The 13,920-nt window shown below is 43.1% G+C and overlaps 1 protein-coding gene across 1 annotated transcript in view; it reads left to right on the forward strand.

Annotated features, from left to right (window-relative positions):
* The window catches only part of CTNND2 (catenin delta 2), an 821,124-nt gene that overhangs the window by 430,764 nt on the left and 376,440 nt on the right, over positions 1 to 13,920 (forward strand). The window contains exon 7 of the mRNA XM_054578328.1: positions 10,177 to 10,741. Within this exon, the coding sequence (XP_054434303.1) occupies positions 10,177 to 10,741 (565 nt within the window). The remainder of the gene's footprint in view (positions 1 to 10,176; positions 10,742 to 13,920) is intronic.

Below are 13,920 nucleotides of genomic sequence, written 5' to 3' on the forward strand. Positions count from 1 at the left end.
ATATTGGTCCCATGACTTACTTTCAGCTGTAGTGTGCTACAGTATGAAGGGCGTGGTTTATCAAGCACCCCTTAGGACCTGTGACTTCGAAATTGTCAGAGAAATGCTGAACAAGTAAGCCAATATTTTCACTCAGCATTCACCATTTTACCTCGAAAGCAGGGAGGCTATATCCCATTTCAACAGCATGTCCTTTGTCACATTTTCTTGAGAATCCCCCTATTCTAGTAGTTCTGACTGGCATTAAAACCCATTTTTTCAAGGCTAGATTCGTTTTTAGAATATCCTGTAATCAAAAGAGTTCCAAAAGGGGCTGCTAAAGTTCAAATTAAGGCTGTAGATGCTATACCAAGTTAAAAAGGTCAGTAATCAACAGAAAAACATTTCATTTTTTGGTCTTAAAGAGAACATGTAATTGTAAAACAAAGCAAGTGATTTTCTATCTCAGTGATTTTCTATCTCCTTCATAAATCACACTGGAATGCAATTTCAAAGCAGTATCACAAATGTTCAAAGAGTCTAATTTCAATTTTTAAAAGCCTGGATTACTTAACATGATCAATGTTTGAGTGATCAACATCAGGCTCTATGCCAAAGCTCTGGTGATACATACACAGCCTGCATTGTCCATGGTACCAGTCTGAGTAAAACTGTGGGTCACAAATTTTGTCTTAAAATACTAGTTCTCTTGCATTTCCCTAACTAAAATCCTTGCAAGTCATTGTCCTGGGACTCTAGGATCAGTGTGTGGGGCTGGTCTGGAGGTGAGAGAGTGTAAGTTTCTTCCCAAGAACCCAAAGGTCTTTCTGGGAAGTGACATGAGTTCATGTCTAATTACTCCCTTTTCTGCCTGCAGCACTCTGCTCAGTTACCCTGCAGGCTCTCTGTCGCAGCCTCTAACACTCTGTAGGTTACTCCTCCATTCTTCCCTTCCTCCTCCAAGTCAACCTTGGCTTTTGTATGGCTGTTTCGAGGTTGCCCCAATCAAAATAGAGCTGCTCATTCACTTACATTTGTATATCTGCGTTATTCTTTAAAGCATTCAGGATGTTTATTGTGTGCCTGCTGTATGCCATGAGCTGATGCATCTGCCTGGGATTGAATAGTACAGAAAATAGGTCCCTGTCCTCAAAGAACGATTCTAGAATCAATCATAGAGACTCAGAAAATCAACACAGTAAGTCCCTTGCATAGTTTGTTAGAAGGTGGTGATTTCTAGGAGGACAAAACAAATGCAGAATAGTATGAGTGGACTCCAAGTGCGGGGGGGTGTGGCGTATTAGGTCTTTGGAGCAAAAACATGACGGAGAAGAGGGAGGCAGCTGTATGGCTGCTGGGGGACTGCAAATGCGTGGCTCCTGTTGAGGTGGCCTGGCATGTTGATGGAAAAACAAGGAGGTCAAGGCTGTTAAAATGGGGTACAGGAATGGTAAGGGGATGGAAGACCCAGTCATTCTTTGTAGGGATCTTGGCTTTTACTCAGATTGAGAGGAGCCAGTAGAGAATATTAAGCAGAAGTACAACATGGCCTGACGTGTATGTTGACATATCCATCGTTCTGCCACATCACATATAATAATACCCTACAGTGGCTTGCACGTAAGTCTGTTTCTTGCCATCAGATGGCCTACCTGCAAGAGTGGAAACCTACAAAATTAATCTCCATTTCCCAAGTAACTGGTCCAGGGTTCACCAAATGCTCATTAGGTTCCTCCAACCCCAGTTTGGTTCTTCATAATCATACTGCAAAAGCCTCTGGGTAGTGAGATGGTAAAGGAGTTGGCCGTCCTCCAGGCTCTGTCTGCTCTGCTTCCACTCACACGACATTCCCTAAGGATCATGTGAAGTGCGGAATGTAAAACTTCTGGCCCAGAGCATTCCCTCTAAAAAGGCCGGTTTTTCCCCACATCCAAACATGAAGTAGTCTCACCAAGCGTTTCGTCCTCTAAAGAAACAAAATTTGCAAGGTAGAAGAAAGTAGCACAGAAATCTAAAGATTTTAAAACCACTTTCATTTCTCCAGCAGAACCGAAGGAAGCGTGTGTGCACTCCTAATCCTCGGGAAATGGCTGTGTGCTGCAGGAAATTAAGAATTGCGTGGTACTTCTGTAAAATAAAACTGAACCAGAGTGGAGCCTCTAGTTTTAGCATTAAGTTTTTCAAGAAGCAAAATTGACATTTCTTTTTGATCCAGCCTATCTAAATACTTAATGTTGTCCTGACTTCTATGTCTTAGAAGTTCTCTTTTATGTTATAGCATAAGTATATGTGTGCTGTCTGCTCGCTTCTGCCAGAGGCCGAGGTGTTCATTGCGTTTGGAATACTGCTGATTGGAGCATTCTCACGTCAGGCAGATGTGGAGGTCAAGGGAATGAAGAGCTCTGTGGATGATGGCCTGGCGGACAGAGACCTGCACAGTGCAAAGGGGGAGCAAGTCCCCAGTAAACACCTACTGATTGATCATCGAATGATAGGGGCCATATAGACAACTAGTGTGACATCAGTCCAGTTTGCTTATTTATGATACAAGTTGTTGACTTGTAAAGAGAAGTCGCTAATGAGCTTGGAAAACACAAAATTGAAGAGATATATCTACTGTACAATTTGTACATTTTGCAGCATTTAGAGGAGAAATCATGTCACTGTATACTTTCCTTGGCATATTTGTGGGAAATCAGCAGTTTATTTGTTTTTAACAGAGTGTTAGATGACTACCTATTGGAAATCTTTCCTTACTGTTCTACTTTAAAATCTTCTTTCTCCATTTTTCTCTTTCCAGTATAAACATATTTAATCTGGCTTTAATAATTGAAACCTTTCTCATGGCAGGGAGGGTTGTGTGTATATTTTACTATAACATTTCCTATTCTGAGCAAATATTTGAGTTACTGAAGTCATACTGAACGAGCATCTTGTGGAAATAAAAGTTTTATGTAGTGTAGTTTTGCCAAAGCTCATGTTTTTGAGAAAGAGTTGCCATCAAGAAATCCCTCCTCATATATTCTTAGAGATAAATTTATTTAAGACACTTATGTCATCATTTTATTTTTTCTTCTAAATGTTCTTTCCACTGGCAGACTCTGTTAATGCCCATGCAAAATGCTTTTCAGAATATCTATTCATAAGGATCCTAATTATATTTTTATTAAAAGAAGGTCAGAGGGAAGGAAAAACCAGTACCCAGAGTGACTTGTGGGCCCTGGGAAAATGGATCTGCTACTACTTCCCTTTAGTGCAGTGACAGGGACACTCTGGTCTGCAAGATCTCTCTCACACACTCTCCCCTCTTTCATGATTTTGGGACCATGATGCAAAGAGAGAACATTGAATGTATCTCCATTACTATCTCTGAGATTATAGCTCTCATGGTCCTTTGAATTGAGATGTTCTCATCAGAGGCAGGAATTCCCTCCAAGTGCCTTGGTTTTTCAGTCACTTAAGTTTACTTTGTCCTGGGCACTTTCCATGTCAATACAATGTCACCATCAGGTAACCCCACACCTTTCCTCATTCCAGCAGCAATGACTCAAGGGACAGTGTGTGACCTATGCACGGAAGCTTCCTCTTTACTCTGTTTCATATTAGTTTTTTTACCAAAGCTGGCATCCCTCAAGGGAATTGCTAGACAGGGCCCTTGATGATTTTACTTGGCTATTTCCAAAATCAAACGTTTCTCACAGTACCAGGAATTATTTTAAAGAGTGGCATTCCTCCTGAAGACAATTTCAAAAAAGAAGTAAAACTTGGGGAGCCATGATAGTGATGTTCAAGCACATTTATTTCATCCCAGGGAGTAAGTTCAAGGGCACAAAACTTACGTGGGGGGTGTAGATTTGTTTTAATTGCACTATATTAACAGGGCATTTTATATAATACATAAGTGAGACTGTTTACATTGTGGAGTTGGTGATTCCTTGTTTCTGAGTTTTCAGAGGAAATGTCTTTGCCCACTTTCATGGGCAAGCCTTATGCTTATGCAATCTTAGCCTAGAAAAGTTCAACAAATTCTCAGATGTTTTAATCATCATACGTAGCTGATATTACTTAGTCATGCTACCAGTTTGTTCTGGTTTAGAAGTGGATTTCTTCAAAGACATTATCTTAAAGCCATGACCTGTTTTTTAGTATTTAGAAGTTTTTCAGACCTTTTAACTCATGGCAAGAGTGGTCTTCAGGCCTTGTTTTGATTTTCCCATCATCCTATTACCTCTTAGTCCTCTCTGCCTTTGCATTCCCTCAAGTGCCCAGCCCCATTCCTTCCTCACCAAATCCAATGCCATGGTCTCATGTTGTGGCTTGTCGGTGGCCCTGGCTCTGTGGTTCTGCCGGTGTTTGAAATGTGCTCACCAGCTCTGCTGCGTAGGATGCTCTTTTCCCAGGACCACTACTTCCAGCAGTGACTTCAGTCACCATGACCAGAACTGTCTACAAAGGGCAGACACTGGGAACTACTAGGTTGGCCAATCTCTTGGTAATTCCAAAAAATGACAAGTGATGAATGTGGCTGATGGGGAACAAACTGTTTACCCCAAGTCATTAAGCTCCCTCGGGGAAGCCATAGGGACTCCGGGTCCCCGTTCCTGACATTGTGGGCCTGGCTGCCCAGCATCCTGGGCAAATATCCTTCTGACCCAGAGTTAGGGACCTGGCTAACAACTCCAGGAAAGTTGGCAGGTCTAAATGCACCTTTGCAAGGATTGCTGGTAAATCATGGGCCTGCTTTCTAAAATGCGGTTTTGCTCAGTGACATTACATACACATGATTTGAAGTCAAGATTCCTTGGAGTCCACCCTGTCAAGGCTCTTGTTAGGTGGCTGCAAACAGTGGGGTTTTTTTTGTTTCTTTGTTTGTTTGTTTTCTGCACTGCCAAATCCCCACAGAATGAGGATTATGCAAGATTTCAACCTCAGAGAATATTTTCCATCACTCCACAGTATATCTACCTCCCTTACAGAAGATACAATGTGAAGAGATCTGGAAACAGCTTCAGCTCTGTATGGAGGCTGATGCCACATTCTGGTCCCAGAGTCTCAACATTTCAGGGCCCCAAGCTTTCAGAAAAGAACACTGTCATAATTGTGAGCCAGATAGTATCCTGTACAAACAAAAATACAACAATGACAGATCTCCAAAGTCATGTCAAGGTGAAATACTCCATGTAAAAGGATTGCAGGGAGACATTCGCAAACATCTCCTTATTAGAACATGGAATACAGTAGGCTCTTATTAACGGTTTATTGACTTAATGAGCGAATTAATGCATGGAACTTGAGTACCATTAGTTAATGGGAGTAATGTAAATATTGCTGAAGTTCTATTTCAATGTTTTTTCCACTACACTTTGAAAATACATCTGCCCGTAAACGCTTTTATAAAATAGGTATAAATCCATTTCACAGCTACACAGGAGAGAACTCAGTGTACCTGGTATGCACATGCAAAACATATATAAAAACTACAGTTGTAGCATATCCTAAACATGATCCATCTGAAACTTACATGTAAACTATAAGGTAGATAAAATATTTAATTTATCAGGGTTTTGTGGAGTTATGTGTGTTGCTTTTTGTCTCATTAAAACACAATTCCTACATTTTAAAAAAAATTGAGGTATAATCTACATAAAGCATCCATAGAAATTGGAAATAATGTTTTTCATTTTTGTCTTGAGGAATTTCCCACAATGGGAAACAAGAAAGGAATGGCATTTAATGTGCACAAAACTCTTTCTGTCAGGGCTCATCAGTCAGAGAATCGACCTGACAAGGTTCTGCTTGTCAGTTTTACATAGATGGGCGCCCCACTTTGAGAGCTCAGCACGACAAATAGAGTAGCCCTTCTGAGAGCTGAAAATAAAAACACCAACAGGAAGTGCTCTTGTCAATAGCCCACGCTGAGGTTATGAGGGCCCAGTCTTCTCCAGATAGACTGAAAATTTCTCATGTTATTGTTTTTCTTTTAATGGTCTCAGCATCAATGAAAATAGTATTTCAATTGTCATTGCTTGTACACACACATTCCCAAATATCCTTAGGGAGGAAGGGTGTGGTAGTCTTTTTTTTTTAAGTTTTGCAATTCTAACTTTAAAATTAGATTTACAGTTTTATAGTGTTAACATACTTTTAAAGTAGAATTGAGCTTCCATGGCAGTAAAGTGGATGAAATTCTATGTGTGTTGAAATGTGTTTATATTAGTTTTAGTCCATTGGCTAGGTAGTAATAAACCATCCTATGAATTGAGCGGTAGGCTTGAAGTGCAGCCTTTTGTATCCTTAACTAGCAAAGAATCACTAAATGAAATTACACAATGGAACAAAACATAAACACAAGAATGAAACGAGCTCTCAAAAGATTACTGGCCTTGTCCGGTTGATGTTTAAAACACATTTCTCAGTTTAGCCAAAGATCCATTTTTAGACACTTATTACCCCAAAGGCCATCAGATGGAGTATAAATCCCTGGATTATTTATTGTAAATTGCATATGGCCTTACATGACTATTCAGTCCAGTAAGGTATCCATTAGCCACATTTGCCTATTTAAATTCAACTTAATTCAAATTGGTTAAGACTAACTGTTTTTTAAAATCCAGTGCACATTTCAAGTGCCCAACAGGCCATTGTGTCTGCTGGCTACTGTATAAGTGAAGACTTTAAACACTTCCACCATAGACAATGTCAATCTGAAAGATTACATAAAATGTTATTAGTTATGTGTTTCTTTTTTCATGTAAAAAATTATTGGTAAAATTTCACCAAGTTGTTACGATATTTAGAAGTATATTTGATTGGCTGCTGTTGCCTGTCAAAATATCTGGAGCTAGGGTGGCAGTTCTCAAAACTTCTGCAGATTTGAGGCCATTTAACAAACTATATTAAACAGTAGCATTCAGCAGAGTTAGCATTCCTGTGACTTGAAGTTCCAATAAATTAAAAGAAAAGTGTTTGCAAAATTTATTCAAGGTTTCCCTAGGATCCATGTCATTCTAACATTTAAGTATTTAAATATTCGAGCATTATAAAATATTGGTATACTTTCATACTTATTTTAAATACTTTAGCATTTCTTTTTTAGAAATTACACTACTTGGTAATAGGATCATTAATATCTTCTGGGATCATTATTAATATCATATATGCAAACCATAAGAAAAAGTGTTTATTATCTTGTACGGCCGGAGTGCGGGGCAGAGGGGGCTGGCCTTGTAACCCCTGGAACTCTTTCTCCTTGTGCTCTTGTGAGAAGACGTTACAGAAATTCCCGTCTGAGGCTTTTCTGTCTCTTGCCAGCTGGGTTCTGTGCTGGCTGAGGCTGCTTAGGTCCCAGGAGAGCTTCAAAGGAAAAGTGAAGGAAGGAGGGGGCTGTTGCACCTTAGCAAGCAGTTCTCAAACCAGCAGCACCTGCCTCCCCGCAGAGAGTGCTAGAAATGCAGACACTCAGGCCCACCCCAGGCCCCAAGCGCAATCTCTTTTAGATCAGTGGCTTGCAGACTTGAGGGGGCACCATAATCCCCTGAAAATTTGTTAAAGCACAGCTGCTGGGCCCCTCCCTCAGAGTTTCTGACTCAGGAAAGGTGGGGAGAAGCTGGTACTGATCTGAATGACACCTGCTGGAACAGCGGACCACATGTGGAAAACCTCTGCTCTAGGGATAACTTGTTCTCACATTCGGTTGCACGCTGGAATCACCTGGTGAGCCTCCGCAAGCCTGGAGAGTTGAGCCCCACCTCCAGAGGTTCGGAGTTAAATGGCTAATGCACAGCATGGGTACTGAGACTTTTTCCAAAGCTCCCCTGCTGATTATAACAGGCAGCCAGGTTTGAGAAGCCCAGTTTGTACATTTCATCCTCAGAACTTCTATTGGGAGGAAAGCAAAATTGGATCTAAGCACTCCCGTGACTCTTGATGCTGCTGGAATATATCTCTGGGGTTCAGGGTAAGCTTAGCAGTTCTGCACATTTTCTCCATTCTCCATGAGCGTGCGCGCACACACACAACCCCCATTGCCAAAGCCTTGGGACCAGCTTTATTAACACACTTTTTCATTCATTCTATAAACATTCGTGGCATCCCTGCTACGAATCAGGCTTTGCTATAGTTTCTGGAAACACATCATTGAACAAATCATGGAGCTTACATTTACTTTCCTCCTACTATTAAACTTGAAATAATTGTTCTTTGGTGTTAGAGGAGAACCAAAACTGAACAGTGAACTGGTAAATACAGAGTTCATTCAGAAATAAACTATTGCAATAGGGGGAAAAAGAGACTTCGGTATAGACTGGGCTCAATTCCAAATACAACAAGGAAAAGTGGGAATTTATAGCTGAGGACCAGGGTGGGGTCAGTGGGCAAACCTTTACTAAGAGGACACATCAAGGGGAAGGGGCTCTGGCTACAGCGGCCTAACAAGATTCTTGCCAGAGACAGGCCTGGGTAATGAGATCTTGGGGTTGAGGGGAGGGGGCATGGTGGCAGATAAGGAGCTCCAGCAGATGCGCAGGACGATTAGACAAGGAAAGCTGGAGTCTGGCTGAGTGGACTTAGCAGCAGGAGTCTGGCTAAAACTGGACAATGCAGAGATAAGCATAGAAGTCCAAAAATCAGGGCCTAGTTGAAAACAGTTCAGAGTGGCCTGATTAGAGTTTGGTCAAGGAGAGAATCTTTGGTGGGAGGGGTGGCGGAGAGAGAGAAAGGGGGAGAGGGAGGGAGAGATACTTACACACATATATGCAAATATATAAAACATGTACATTATATATAAATAAACACACACACACCCCCCTCTCCTGGAGAATGTCTTTCAACAGTTTGAGTCCTTGTCTTTCCAGGCTGCTCTTAACAGAGGATTGTGATGTTGCTCAATTAACTCCCTCAGATTTTCACGTGAACCTGACGTCCCAGATAGAATTTGGAATGCTGTGGGTGTGCGAATGGAAGTGCCCAGTCTGTTATTTGCCAATTGCCATTCTGCAACGGGTGGAGAGGCATAATTGAAACTTTTAATGGATAGCATCTGTTCCGTCTCACTCCCCCTTCCCTTCATCTCCTCAGCCTCCTCCTCCTCCCCACCCAATTCCCATCTCTAATTTCCAAACCTTCCTTCCCTCCTTCTCTCTTTCTGTGTCTAATCCTGCCCGTTTTTCACACCAGCCTGCTCTCAAAAACCTTTCTGCTCCTCCGGGAAAGCAAGGAAGATCCCAGATCTCCTGCCCAGAAGTGGATGACAATGTAGTGTTTTCATTCGAATGCAAATTTGTCTCTGGATAAGATTCAAGGAAAGTGCTTCCCCTCCAACTGTCTCCACCCCAGCCCTTGTTGTCTTTTGTGTTCTTGTAAATAAATGAGAAGCAACTGGCTTTCTATTTGAAGGCACAGCTGCAGGGGGCTCTTAAAAGCCAACTAAAGAGAGAGAGGGGGATGCTGAAAGATTTGGAGCCTAGCATTAAAATCTAGAAAAGGGAGGCTTTTTCAGTCTTTTCATTTACAATTGCTCTGATTCCTCTAGAAATGCTTAAAAAACAACAACAACAACAAAAAAAACACTGAAAGACCAAGCGTATTTATTCCAAAGCAATATTTTCCCCTTCTTCTCACTTTTCTTGTCCAAAAAAAGAAAGAAAGAAAAAAAATCAACGCGACAATAGCACAGAATAAACTCTAGGAAGTATGTTAATTCTTGATCGTTTCCAGATAAGTATGCAGCTTGGCCAATTTTGGAGGTAGAAACTGTATCCAGTGAAATGACTGCGGGGGTGGAGGGGAAAGATTTAATATCTGGATTTCTCATTAAAACGAACACATCGTGATTGCCATCAAGAAGATCATGGTGGCCCTGTCGGGTGGCCTTTTAAAATCTTTGTGACTAATGCGATGCCTCTGCTATTCCAGAAACATCTTAGCTATGTAAGCAGAATACTGTCCCATTTGCCAGACGTGATGCCCATCCCACTGTCAGCCGAGCCGGCCTTTGCTAGTTGTTTTTTTCTTTTTATTGGAGAAACACCTGCCTGAGAAGCTGGAGGGGCATCTTCGTCTGGATCCCACGCGCAATTGCGCTCTCAGGCGGCGGAGCGCCCAGTTTCCCTCCCTCGCCGGGCGGGGGCCGGACCGGGCGGGCGGGGCGCCGTGCTTTCCCCGGCTAAACGCGCGTGTTCTCTGCTCTCCCGCACACAGGGCACTACGAGCCGCGCGGGGCACCTGCCAGGTCCCGAGCCCGCGCCTCCGCCGCCGCCGCCGCCGCGGGAGCCGTTCGCGCCCAGCCTGGGCAGCGCCTTCCACCTGCCGGACGCGCCGCCCGCCGCCGCCGCCGCCGCGCTCTACTACTCAAGCTCCACGCTGCCCGCGCCGCCGCGCGGGGGCTCCCCGCTGGCTGCCTCGCAGGGCGGCTCACCCACCAAGCTGCAGCGCGGAGGCTCGGCCCCCGAGGGCGCCGCCTACGCCGCGCCGCGCGGCTCCTCGCCCAAGCAGTCGCCCAGCCGCCTGGCTAAGTCCTACAGCACCAGCTCGCCCATCAACATCGTCGTGTCCTCGGCCGGCCTGTCCCCGATCCGCGTGACCTCGCCCCCCACCGTGCAGTCCACCATCTCCTCCTCGCCCATCCACCAGCTGAGCTCCACCATCGGCACCTACGCCACCCTGTCGCCCACCAAGCGCCTGGTCCACGCGTCCGAGCAGTACAGCAAGCACTCGCAGGAGTTGTATGCCACCGCCACCCTCCAGAGGCCGGGCAGCCTGGCAGGTAAACGGCTCGCTGCCCACTTTCCCTGGCTCCGCCACGGGGGCACCTGGGTGCATCGTGGGGGGCTGGCTGCAGGATGGAGGTAACAGCTGGGCTTGAGCAAAACTCAAGCTGGGCATGACTGTGGGCCAGGGTCCAGCATCCGCAGGACATAGAGAGCGCCAGGGCGTCCCTAGGGCTATGTTAGTGTCCAAACTAAAATATGCCACTTTTTCTTAAAAGAAATGCAATCTCTCAAACTCTAATTCCTCCCCCCATCAGAAGATTAACACTTTCGTAAAATTAAGTCAAATTTAATAAAGAACCACATAGACCTGTTGATTGTATCCAGAAAAAGACCAAAGCAAGTAAAGCTCACAGTATTTATACGATTACCTATAGTTAACCACACTTAGTTGCAGAAGAAAGTAATGGATTTTCCCCAAAGTAGACATTCAATTTACATAGATTTCAATAGTAGTGAAAAAAGTAACCAATGATGAATGGCCTTGAAATTTTACTACTTTGTTATGGCTGGAATTTATTGTATTTTGTCTAAATTTAGTTAAAGAGAAAACTAAAGGTTTTCCTCACACCTGTCATTGAATTTACATAGATTCCAACAATGGGGGAAAAGTAACAATAATGAAGTCCCTTGGATTTTTTACCTGCTTATTATGGAGGGACTGGGCTGAACTGGGGTTGGGAAAAGAAACCTGCTTTTCTCTGTGGATACATCGGAAGTGACATGTCTGTGGTCGGTCATTTTGTCCATCAAAAACCGGGCTGAGCTGGTGATTCTGTTGGTAGTACCCTATGTTCAGCTAAACAAGACCTGATGATTGAAAGAGTAATATGTTGTCTCTTAAAACACTTGACATCTAACCTGGATTTACTGGCCACTTTTTTCTTCTTATGAAAGTGTAAGGTAATTGTGGCACTCTAGTGACAGATGCCATGCTCCTAGGTTTCCTGACATAAATAGATGACTATGAAGATAAGTAGGATAAAAAACGGAACTTGTTGAACCCATGACGCAAGTGTTCAAGGGTGCCTTTCATTCAGTCCTGGTAATTGCAGGAGAGAACCGGCCTGACGTAACAGGGTGCAGGCTGCAACTCCACTGCCCCAAGTTATGCTGGGCATGTTTACTGAAGTGAAAACAGTATTCACTCTCATTCACTCCTTCTCTCTAAGAAAATTGTGGCAATAGATCATTATTAATGCCGGAACCAGTACCAAAATATCTGTAAGGTAGGGACTGAGAAGCACTCTGGTTGAAAGAGAGGGCCAGGAGACATGTAAGGAAACTTTGTCTTATGAGTTTATAAATTACTAGAGTTGTCAAATAATGGGGAACTCGTGGAGTTTGTGGGAGACTAAAACACCCGGACACTCTTCCCAGCCACCAAAGAGAGGAGGAAACTGAATCCAAAGAGTCCAGGTGACTTGCTAAAGGTCATTTCATTACCTGCACAGTCCTGGGGAAAGAGCCAGGAGTCTCAGCTTCTAGCTCTTTGTCCCACTGACTATACAGGCTAAACTTGTGCATGTTCCACGATATCATTTTCATAAAAATAGGGAGTATGAGTCTGATGAAGAGGTTGGGGGTGTACCAATGGAGCAGAGACAGAACGCCATAGCTCCTTATATCACTGAATTTAGGAAGAGGTTATAAAAGTAAATATGTTGTGGAAACTGCTTGCACTCCAGTATCTGAAATGAATGTTTCTGAGGGTTTGATGTGATGTGGGGAGTGTGTGTGCATGTTGGGAAAGGGGGGATGTAGAAGGCTTTGGCCAGGAAGAGAACCACAGTTGGTCAGCATAGTCCCTTCTGCTTTCACTTTGATCCCTGTTTTCTACCTGCTCCTCAAATTCTCTGACTATATTTCTTTCTTTCTTTTTTTTTTTTTTTGCCACCTGGTGGAAAAAAAATCAACTTGCCATTGAACATTTTTAATTTTAGAATGACAATGAACACTTTTAATGTTTGAATTACTTTGTTTAAAATGCATGCTTTTAAATATTCATTTAAAGATTCTTTTCATGCAGATTGCTGCTGGCAGTTTTTGAGTTTAAAATTACAGGGTGAGGCAAAAGTAGGTTTACAGTTGTGAGTGTGTGAAATAGAGTTCATTCTTGTATTATTATTAATTATTATTTCCTGTATGAAAAACTGTAAACCTACTTTTGCTCCACCGTTTATTTTATAACTCCACAGAAATACTCCGTATGCCCCATTTAGAAATTAGAAAACTATGGCCCAGGAAAGGTGTGGGGACAGATTCTAGTGTTTGTGAGAGATCAGGAATATTGGTGCTTCTGGCTCTATACCTAAATCTGGGCACCTGGTACCAATCAAGGCATCATATACTTTGGAGCAACCAGGTTTACTAATTGAAAGTACCATCAAAGTCAAGACTGAAAAATAGCTTTTGGATTTTCAAGGTTGTGATTTTTGAGATTTGTCACTGATAGCTAGAACGTGTGAATGTGGGGTAGTCAGTGACTTGCATGTTTAAATGAATTAATTCATTTAATAATTGTTGATTAAGCACCTCTGATTCACTGGCACTGATTTAGAGCTTAGGGATTCAGTAGCAATCAATATCAACCAATATTGCTGGCCTCACTTCAAATGAAGAAGACAGAAAATCATCAGGGTAAATACTTTTGATAGAGTGACCAGGGAAAGCTCTAACTGGGAGGTAACTTTGGAGTCAGTCATCAGGGAAGTCGGGGAGCTGGCCATGTGAGCACCTACGGGAAGGGCATTCTGAACAGAAGGAACAACAAACGCAAGACTGGTAAAAAGGGATGCATCTGATGTGTTCGCAGAACTGCAAGGAGACCCTTGGGGGTGAATCAGAGAGAAGGAGGGAAAAGAAATGAAATGAGGTCAGTGAAGTGACCAGTGAGGGAAGGTCTTGTAAGTCTTGATGAGGACTTGGGGACACTGGCTGTGCTAACTCTATGGGAGCCATTGAAGATTTCGGCACAGGAGTGACACAATCTGGCTTAGCTTATAACAGCCTCACCCTGGGTGCTGTGTGGAGAATACACAGTAGGGGGCCAAAGGCAAAAACATGAATAACTTCAGTTGGGAGGTTATTGCAGCGGCCTAAGCAAGAGACGATTTATGGCATGGGCCAGGATGGTGGCATTGTAGGTTATGAAAAGTAGGCTAATTGTGAATGT

Source organism: Pteronotus mesoamericanus, unplaced genomic scaffold (genome assembly GCF_021234165.1).
Source record: "Pteronotus mesoamericanus isolate MK-2021 breed Mesoamerican mustached bat unplaced genomic scaffold, CSHL_Meso_final contig_50, whole genome shotgun sequence".
NCBI lineage: Eukaryota > Metazoa > Chordata > Mammalia > Chiroptera > Mormoopidae > Pteronotus > Pteronotus mesoamericanus.